The following is a 10,793-nucleotide window of genomic DNA, read 5'->3' on the forward strand; positions in this document are numbered from 1 at the left end:
ATTTACTCAAGATGCTGCTCCCACACATTACCGCAGAGTCCAGGAATGAGGAGAGACTGTTCTGATGGAAAAGAATGTGTGCAGCAATGGGGAAGTTTTACAGTCAGGGAGAAGTGCTCTGTGTGTATAAGGTGGAGCAGTTGTAGTTAATGAGTAACAGTCACCTAAGGTTCAAAGGTTCAGACACGCTGGGAACTGGGAAAGCTTCCTTCGGTGGGAGTTTAAGGAAACACTTTCTTATTTTTAATTTGTATTATTGATATCTTTGTGAAGTTATAGAGAATCTGAGATGGGAAAGAAGCAGGCAGAAACAGGGCCACTGTCGAGGCGTCCGGATAACTCTGCATTTAAACAGCAGAGGTTACCTGCTTGGTCTCCATCTCTTACGGCGCAAACCGTGCTGCCAACCTTCTACATCCTTTCTCTCGTGTGCTTGTTTCTTGGCATCTGGCTCCTCATCACTGTTGAGAACACATACGAACTGAAGGTTAGACTTTATTTTTACCAAGTGCCAATTTGCACGACAGCAGGAAGTGGTGAAACAGACCAGGAAGTGTTCCTTTGTGGAATGAAGCTCAACGCAACCCACAAATTAATTTAGTGCGTAACGCTAATGAATTAGTCATTATTTCACTTTTTTATTTATTTGTAATATATAGACCTAAACATTTGTAATTTGATGAACTCAAAATATTGCTTTCGCTATTTTTAAACTTTTCCTTTTTGGTTGTTGGTAAAAGTTGGCAGTCAAAAGCCAAATTCTTAGGCATTTTTGGTATTACATTACGTTAGCACTTATTAAACCATTCAATTTAACTGTTTAATTAAAGTAGCCGACTAACTACATATGATTGTGAATGTCGTGTTGTTTGTTATTAGCACTACTTGCTAAGGCAGCCATATCGTCAGACCAGAATATCATAGCCTCAAGGGTGCGCTATTTTAAATTGGGCCAGTAAACAACCACCCAGAACATCTTATCAACCATATAGCAACATGACAGCAGCATTTGCATGGGCATCACTCTGATGTTTTTATTATAGTGTAAAAATCTGGTTTGCTACATTATGCTACCTCTATAGAGAAAATTGCTCACTACGGTCACGTTGATAAATGATGGAAAGAAAAGGAGTGAATGTGATTCAAACGTCTGACACCCACACAAGCACCATATCACAATGTGCTATAACATGGAGCATTTGCTGCCATAACTCCAACTGCAGTAACATTTTACACTCGTCGCCACATACTGTCGCATGTTCTTTCTGCTGCATAGGTGGACTACACTGATGCTGGAACATGTGATCGATGTGTCGAGATGCGGAAGCATGTCCTCCACACCAGAATGACCTGCACATGCTCAGTCAGCTTCTACGTTCCAAAAACCTTCTTGGTGGGTCAGGTCAAGAACTGTTCAAAAAGAACAAAACCATTCAAAAGTTTTTACGATAAAAGAAAAGGAAATTAATGCTTTTTGCAAGGATGCTTTTAATTCATTAAAAGAAAGTAAATACATGAATAATGTATATAACTGTCATGTTTATACCATCACAAATATTGTATTTGCACACAATTTTTCTTTTCAAAACATTAGTTTAAAAGACATTTTTGTGAAATATTTTGAACATGATAGTTATATTCAATTTTCATCTCCTGATATAACTATGTAAAGCCAGTAAACCTAACTTTGGTTTCATGCACATCAGAATTAGAGAATTAAAGTGCCCCTATTATGTTTTTCCCCCCAAAATATTCCCTTATACAGTGATATAGCTGAAGTAAACAATAAATAAAGTTATTATGCTTAAAATAAATAACTGACTCTAAAATGCATTTACAAGTCGTTTGTAATTCGAATCGCATGACAACCTGTAAGGACCAGAGGCAGTTGTAAGACTTTGTGCAGTTTTTAGCAATACATGAAAAAACATTTATACTGGAATAACTAATTTATTATATTATAACTTCAATCTGTCAGCAATGTATTTAAGTGGTTTTATAAAATATGAATAGGTTGCAAAATTAATTTTAATACAGTCTCTCCAGTGTTACAACAGTCCCAGTGTACAGGGACGGTTGTAACATGTCTAAAATATAAATAATGAATCAGTCATATACATACTCAAAATGAACAATATAATTTATCAGTCATGTTCTTGTGACTATTTATTTCATGTTTTTAAGTAATTTTAACACCTAAAAAAAGTTTAAATATGAACTCAAACATTCTCAAAAACAGGGAGGGAGAGAGAGGGTGGGGGCTCGGTAGGCCTAGCCTGAGTCATAGTTGTGACAAGTGTAAAAATTACATCACGGTTGTGGTGGTCTTAAAAAAGATATTTGGAATAATCTTTGTAACCAAGCAGATCTCGGCAGCCATTGACAACCATAGTGGGGGGGAAATACTATGGTAGTCAATGGCTGCTGGGATCTGCTTGGTTACAAAGATTATTCCAAATATCTTCCTTTGTGTTCAGCAGAAGAAAAGAAATTCATACCGGTTTGGAACAGCTTGAGGGTGAGTAAATGATGTAACTGTTATCAGTGATCTTCCACTTTGTACCTTGATGATATATTTGCACATATTTGCATATTTGTAATTCTACGGGGCTTTGATTCAACAAGGTGCTGAAAGCATTCTTTAGAAATGTTGGCCCATATTGATAGGATAGCATCTTGCAGTTGATGGAGATTTGTGGGATGCACATCCAGGACATGAAGCTCCTGTTCCACCACATCCCAAAGATGCTCTATTGGGTTGAGATCTGGTGACTGTGGGGGTCATTTTAGTACAGTGAACTCATTGTCATGTTCAAGAAACCAATTTAAAAATGATTTGAGCTTTGTGACATGGTGCATTATCCTGCTGGAAGTAGCCATCAGAGGATGGGTACATGGTGGTCATAAAGGGATGGACATGGTCAGAAACAATGCTCAGGTAGGCTGTGGCATTTATACGATGCCCAATTGGCACTAAGTGGCCTAAAGTGTGCCAAGAAAACATCCCCCACACCATTATACCACCACCATACTGGATGTTTTTCTCTTTTCACACCATTCTTTGTAAACCCTAGAAATGGTTGTGCGTGAAAATCCCAGTAACTGAGCAGATTGTGAAATACTCAGACCGGCCCGTCTGGCACCAACAACCATACCACGCTCAAAATTGCTTAAATCACCTTTCTTTCCCATTCTGACATTCAGTTTGGAAATCAGGAGATTAGGCTTGTTTGAGATGAGCAAAATCTGCGCAGAACTGATCACTGGTGATCAGCGCGAGATGCATGCCGGTTAGAAATGTATCCGAGGGCTGTCCGCCTTGCTTGGATGTCATGCTGACGTATGTCAAAAAACTCTGGCGAGTGAAAGGCAGATGTGTCGGATTCTGCAGTCGAGCGCAGTTGCTTTCCACTGACTGCGCTGAGCAAAAGCACGATAAAAAACGACTTGCTGACGACACAGCTTAATGCTCATTGGTTTAAACAACAGTGATTTGTGGTTCTTTTTTAAAATGTTTGATTTTAAAACTCTGATATCATGTTTTTATGTGTATAAATGATATGTGAATATTCCCAAACTCTCAGACAGTGCAATTTCACTGTGGGGTATGTGATTGTTGTCATATTTATAAAAATATATAAAAACATGTATGTAATTAAAGTAAAAATGATTGATAAAAAATCTTTCGAATGTAAAAAAATAACAAAAACTTGGATGTCTTGTTCATAATATTTATTTTAATATAAAAGCAACAGAACTTAAATTACATCCAGTTTACAACACAGCATACAAGTATGAATCTCGCGATATCCGCAGCTGATCTCGTAGGTGTCTGATCCACTACGAGAAGAAAGAACTATCCGTCTTCCTGCACTTTTTTCACTCCTCCCCTCACTGCAGCCGCCTACTCTCGCCTTTATTTCAGGCAAGGCAAGGCACATCTCAAAAGCCCCTTTCACGCTGCGATTCCGGCAAATACACGGATAATGCGACCCAGCATTTGTTCCCGGGCCGCTTGTTTTGGTCCATTCACACTGCCAGCAAAATACCGTAATATGTGCGCTTTCACACACAACCCGTAACGGTCCCGGATCGAGTTGACACGTGACATCCGGATGTGGCGTATAATGGCGAGCGATCTTAGCTTCAGTGCGGATAGTAAGGAGCTCCGTGGTCTCGACTTGTGTCCAGTTTGCGCACATTTCTGCTTGTTTAATTTTAGTTTCTTTTGTATACGAACACTCTCTGCGTTTATTACACTGACTAGCTCTTCTGGCACTGCAGGGTTGTATTATTGAAAAACAAGTTCTAGGAGTTGCACGATAACTACACATTGTGGCAATAGTTTTGGCTTTTGTTCACACAGTGCTCATCCTGGATCGAACCCCAATGTTACTAGGTCCCCGACCCGGGTTCAATTCGATAATCAATTCCGGGATGTGGTTGCTTTCACACAGAAGGCGACCCAGCAATGTTCTGGGAATATTGCGGGTCCGACGCGCAGTGTGAAAGGGGCTAAACAAGCCTATTGTCTTGACCACACCCCTAAATGTATTGAAGCAACTGCCATGTGATTGGTTGATTAGATAATTCCATTAATGAGAAATTGAACAGGTGTTCCTAATAATCCTTTAAGTGAGTGTAGATAACATATCAAATGTTGAAAGTGAAACATTTTTAAATGTCATGCCAAATATTGGCTCATTTTGGATTTCATGAGAGCTACACATTCCAAAAAAGTTGGGACAAGTAACAATAAGAGGTCGGAAGAGTTAAATGTACATATAAAGAACAGCTGGACGACCAGTTTGGAACTTATTAGGTCAATTGGCAAAATGATTGGGTATAAAAGATCCTCTCAGAGTGGCAGTGTCTCTCAAAAGTCAAGATGGGCAGAGGATCAACAATTCCCCCAATGCTGTCTGCGAAAAATAGTGGAGCACTATTAGAAAGGAGTTTCTCAGAGAGTTATCATCATCTACAGTGCATAATACTATCCAAAGATTCAGAGAATCTGGAACAATATATGTACGTAAGGGTCAAGGCCGGAAAACAATACTGGATGCCCAGTATTGTTCGGGCTCTTAGACAGCACTGCATCACATACAGGAATGCTACTGTAATGGAAATCACAACATGGGCTCAGGATTACTTCCAGAAAACATTGTCGGTGAACACAATCCACAGTGCCCTTCGTCATTGCCGTCTAAAACTCTACAGATCAAAAAAGAAGCCATATCTAAACATGATCCAGAAGTGCAGGTGTTTTCTCTGGGCCAAGGCTCATTTAAAATGGACTGTGGCAAAGTGGAAAACTTTTCTGTGGTCAGAAAAAAATAAAAATGTGGAGTTCTTTTTGGAAAACTAGGACGTCATATCATCCTGCCTAAAGAGGACAAGGACAACCCAAGTTATCAGCACTCAGTTCAGAAGCCTGCATCTCTGATGGTATGTGGTTGCATGAGTGCGTGTGGAATGGACAGCTTACACATCTGGAAAGGCACCATCAATGCTGAAAGGTATATTCAAGTTCTAGAACATATGCTCCCATCCAGGCGTCGTCTTTTTCAGGAAAGACCTTGCATCTTCCAACATGACAATGCCAGACCACACACTGCATCAATTACAACATCATGGACGCGTAGAAGAAGGATCCGGGCACTGAAATGGCCGGCCCAGTCTAGATCTTTCACCCATAGAAAACATTTGGTGCACCATAAAGAGGAAGATGCGACAAAGAAGACCTAAGACACTTGAGCAACTAGAATCCTGTATTAGACAAGAATGGGACAACATTCCTATTCCTAAACTTGAGCAACTTGTCTCCTCAGTTACCAGATGTTTGCAGACTGTTATAAAAAGAAGATTGGATGCCACACAGTGGTGAACATGTGGCTATGTTGTGCTCTGAATAAAATATTGAAATTTGAAACTTCCACATCATTGCATTCTGTTTTTATTCACAATTTGTACAGTCCCAACTTTTTTGGAACCGGGTTTGTACATTTACTACCGGGCATTCAAAAAAAGCATTTTGTGTTTTACATTGTATAAGTTTCCGACTAACTCACGTTATTACGGTCTTACTGAAATACTTCTAAGCAGCTGTGTGCCACTAAACTGTGTCTATTAATGCAGACTGACTGTCGTTCACTCTGAGTAACGATAAAGATGGAGCAAGATTTGTTTTACAAACATTTGTGTAACGGGGTTTGTAGATGGAAGGAAGGAGAACCGGTGAACGTTCAACAACTTTTATTACGAAAATAAATAAAACAGAAGTAAACCGCGGGCAGCACCTTAAAGGACGACTGCCTGCACACACATAACATAACACAAACAAAACTCAACGTAAAGTCCAGGCCTGGTCCTCTCTCATCTTCCACTGTCTTCGCTCCTTCTTTTATACCCCCGTCACTCCGCCGTGAGACGAGACTGGTGTGGCGCACAGCTGGCGCTCATTATCATTCGCTACCGGCCCGCTCTCACAGTCCCTCGCCTCGCTGCTTGCCACAGTTTGTTACATCATTTTAAGTGTTCATTGTTATTGATACAATTCCTGCATATGCACTGCAACAAATTCTAAATATACATGGGTTTATTACACTTGTAAATGCTGATGGTGATGAGTTGTCTCATAATGTATCTTAAAATGATTAGCATATTACTGAGAAATTAGCTCAAATCGTCCTTGCAATGGAAGTTCGGGTTGAATAAGTTCTTTCAGTTTCATCATCAGACTCGCAAAACGGAACTGTGCTGAGCAATAAGTGTTTTAACTTCTCAAATTAATTTCTATGAAAATTAAGCTTCCAAAGGCATGAACTGAAAACGCCCCAGACTGAACACGCGTTGTGAATGTATGCCGCGAATGTGGTCGCGATTACCTCAGCTTTCATCACGAGAGCTCATCAGCTCATGACGTTAAATGTAATCTGACTCCTGCTGTGCTCAGTGCTGTGACAATCACGTGGTGACTCACTCATTATATTGACTAGACACAGCGCTACAACCAACCAGAGCAACGAAGAAGGTGAAGCGGAGCTAGTTGATAGATACATTTTTTTGCCATATCCAGTCAGCAAAACTCAGAACACATCTTCCTTTTTTAAAAGAATGACTTCAGTGCCATTGTTCTTTTCTCAGAAGACCCTGGTTGCAAATTAGATTTGCTGCGGCTGTAGGGTGCATCTAGATTTCTAGGCTAGCTGCAGCATAATATGGCGATAAAGCCCGCTAAAAACCAACCTTCTTGAGCCTGAGAACAACAGTGTTTGCTCGAATAATCTCAAACTTACCTACTACCTGGGTAGCAACTGAAACCGGCTTCATGCTACACAGGCCACAGAGTAGCTTGTGAAAGGGAGGGATTTAGAGAAACCAATTCAATCATCCAAATCACTGAAAAATTTGCAATGTAGGCTATATTATGAGAAGATTAAAGTGTTTTGACCTTTGATGCATATGTAAACCTGACCTCCAAAAACAAAATTAGGAGCCTTTAAAATATAGCAGGGGCACTTTAATTCTGCATTGAACAGTCTCAGTTGTGATTTACATAAACTCAAAATGACATATTTTATTGTTTAATATTTCAACTTGGTTCCTGTGGTAAAGTTTCTGTGCTTTAGTCCATTCAAATCCCACTTATTTTATTTCTAAATTAAATTCATACATTACAAATGTCTGATTCCTATTTAAACGAGACACCATGTGGACATAATAATTTGTCATCAGCGTGTTTCATTTTAACGCGATGTAGTACAATGTCTGATATCCTGCTGTCTCCCTCAGGGCGATGTATTCTTTTACTACGGTCTCAGGAACTTTCATCAGAACCTGCGGAGGTACATGGACTCCCGCGATGATGCACAGATGGTGGGGAGGAAGAACAACCTGAAGGTGATCAGCTTCTCTTTCACTCCCCTTCTGTTTGCACTCCTTTTCACGCTCTTTCTTCATCCCTCCCACACACTGATTAAAATAACGTCTGTCTTTATTTGATCTCTCACTATGCTTCACATTAGTAGCGCTGTTATCACATCCAAGATGTTGTTATTGCTCACGTAGGCACCGAGTTCGTATTGCGCTCCGTTTGATCGCGCAAACGGAGTACCCATTGCCCCATGTGGTGCTGTGGCCAACAGCATGTTCAACGGTGAGACACATGTTAGTATTATGCCAATAAGCCATTTGCTTGCGTTTTGTGATTTATTTACTTTTTAATTTTTTTAGACACATTTGAAGTGACGTATCATCCAACGAATGAGCCAGAAGTGAAGGTTCCACTCCACAGGAAGGGCATCTCTTGGTACACGGATAAAAACGTCAAGTTCCGCAACCCTCCGACCAACAACACGTTCACACTCCGACAAGCCTTTGAAGGTGCACACTTATTAAAATGATTATGTGGTGAAGTCAATACTACAGTAAAAAACAAATGTAATTTCTACATTAAAAACTAGTTCAGAAATTCTAGTTCTCAATTCAAGCTTGGAGTTCAAGCGCATCAATGTTATAAAATGAAGTAAAACTGCTCAACTTTTCTGATACTGTTCCCATCATTGACTGAGTTTGAAAGATTGAGGTCGATTTTTAACTGTGTTCCAGCTTTATTTACACTGTTTTATCATTTATTTAGTTGTTAGGTTTAGCAACTTGCCATTTTGTCATATTTAGAGTTCGTTTTCTACTCGAAATGTATTCATACTCAAAAACGATCCATTGAATGTTACCACCATTGTGTATGTTTACCAATTGAGTTCTCTGTGTTCAGGTGCTGCGTTAATATCATTAAATATATGTTGTATTTTTTTTTTACACAATACATAGAGTTTAATTTACATATGACTTTAAAAGTGTGGTTTAATTAAGTGTTATATTGTTTGAATGAAAAGTAGGCTACTTCAATTGGAAAATAGTAGAAATCACTCAAATTTCTGTAAAATGTACTTTAAAATATGCGTGCAAAAACTTAAAAAAGAAAACCAATGAAGTCAGTTTTACTTGTTTTTTCCCCCCAGTGCAAACAATACACTGCATGTTTATGAGCATGTGTCTGTTTTTCTCATTGTTGTCTCTGTTTGTTTTCAGGCACGATTCAGCCCTTATACTGGCAGCGTCCGGTTTATGAGCTGGATGACACAGACTCCAACAACAATGGCTTCATAAATGACGACCTGATTGTTTGGATGAGAGAGGCGGCCTTCCCTAATTTCAAAAAGCTTTATGGGGTTCTCAATCGTGCTCAAGGGCCTTTCACTCAAGGCCTGCCCGCTGGCAACTACAGCGTCTCTATAAATTACAGTATCCTTTGCTCATGGAGAACAGAATTGGTTGTAAATGGAAGGAAAAGGTTCTGCAGCACTGACAGCAAGGCTTTTAGTTTGGTGACAAAACTTAAGCCAACAACAAAATTGGATGGTCACAATTTGGTCTTTTTTGTTCATCTGTTCCTTCTTTAGTAGACTACTCACTCTCATGTTGTTCCAAACCTCTATGACTTACTTCAGCAGAACACTAAATATTTTATGTTGGTAACCAACCAGTTTTGGTGACCATTTACTGAGACATTTCTAAAAAAATATCTTATGTTTCATAGAAAAAAAGAAAGTTACATAGGCTTAAAACAACATGAGGATGAGTAAACCATGATATAATTTACATTTTAAGTCAGATGTCCCTTTAAGACACTATAGTTATCCATTTCATTTCTAGTTTAGATTTAGCCTTGACCAATAACTTCAGATTTTCCTGTCGAGCCCTTTAGAGGTCAGAAGGAGCTGGTGATCTCCATGGTGACCTGGTTTGGTGGGCAGAATTACTTCCTGCCGATTGCGTACCTGGTGACCAGTGGACTGATCTTGGTGGCAGCTATCGTACTCACAACGGTGTATGTAAAAGTAGGCAGAAAGGGCAAGAACATGGAGGAATAAACCAAAGGAAGAAGGAAATGTACATCAGAAAGAATGACAAACATTGCACTTGTCATTATTGGCACATTGGAAGCAATTGAATTGTATATACACATTGTACATATCAGCCTCTCTAATTATGAGGGGGAAAATTAGATGGATGTTAATTTTTGAATTCAACTTTTCATACAAATTATGCTTATAATTTGCAATGGAAACAAACAAATCTGTATTACAGTAGAAAATAGCAAAATTGAAATATTTTTGCACGTTGACTTTTGAACCCCACTATATTATTGTGATAAAATGTAAAAAGTGGCCTGTATTTCAGACAGGAAATTAGCAATGGATAAATGATATTTTCCAGCTATCTTGAAATCATTGCACTGGGGTTTCTTCTCACATCTGACATGATCTAAGTGTGGAATAGCATACTACTAACTTCTTTATGCTGTATGGAATGATTATATTGTGCATTGTATGCACATTTACTTTCTACAGTAGTAGGCTACACACTCAAATGTCTCACACCATTTGATAAAGTCCAGTTTACAAAGGGGACATTTGAATTGATCTTCCATTTCCAGTTTGATGAATGAATTGAACCAGAAATAATTGCATAATGTTTAGCATACTATTTAAACAAATATAGCATACAGTACGTACGCAGTATACCAGTAAAATACCAGCAGGGGGCGTCTTGGAGAATATAAGAAGCCCTGATATGTAAACGCGATTACAAACCACCTGTTTACACTGAACACTGCATGTACTATTTACACATTATATATATATATATATATATATATATATATATATATATATATATATATATATATAATCCAAGTTGTATAAGAATGCATCAGTTTACGCAATTGG

General features: G+C 38.8%; 1 protein-coding gene across 1 annotated transcript; it reads left to right on the forward strand.

Moving 5' to 3' along the window:
• Nucleotides 1–156: 156 nt before the first annotated feature.
• On the forward strand, nucleotides 157–10,660 carry tmem30c (transmembrane protein 30C). The gene is made up of 7 exons (XM_067443932.1): nucleotides 157–487; nucleotides 1,277–1,393; nucleotides 7,795–7,902; nucleotides 8,071–8,158; nucleotides 8,236–8,385; nucleotides 9,094–9,306; nucleotides 9,748–10,660. The coding sequence occupies exons 1-7, from the start codon at nucleotides 290–292 to the stop codon at nucleotides 9,933–9,935; spliced, it is 1,062 nt and encodes a 353-aa protein (XP_067300033.1). The 5' UTR covers nucleotides 157–289; the 3' UTR covers nucleotides 9,936–10,660.
• The last annotated feature ends 133 nt before the right edge of the window (nucleotides 10,661–10,793 follow it).

Source organism: Pseudorasbora parva, chromosome 5, assembly GCF_024679245.1.
Source record: "Pseudorasbora parva isolate DD20220531a chromosome 5, ASM2467924v1, whole genome shotgun sequence".
Taxonomy (NCBI): domain Eukaryota; kingdom Metazoa; phylum Chordata; class Actinopteri; order Cypriniformes; family Gobionidae; genus Pseudorasbora; species Pseudorasbora parva.

Excerpts from the sequence above, each read along its gene's own strand:
- tmem30c (XM_067443932.1), top strand. The coding sequence starts at position 290 with ATGGGAAAGAAGCAGGCAGAAACAGGGCCACTGTCGAGGCGTCCGGAT. Across the intron at positions 7,903-8,070 it reads GGAGGAAGAACAACCTGAAG|GCACCGAGTTCGTATTGCGC; the intron begins GTGATCAGCTTC and ends TTGCTCACGTAG. Across the intron at positions 9,307-9,747 it reads CAGCGTCTCTATAAATTACA|ATTTTCCTGTCGAGCCCTTT; the intron begins GTATCCTTTGCT and ends CAATAACTTCAG.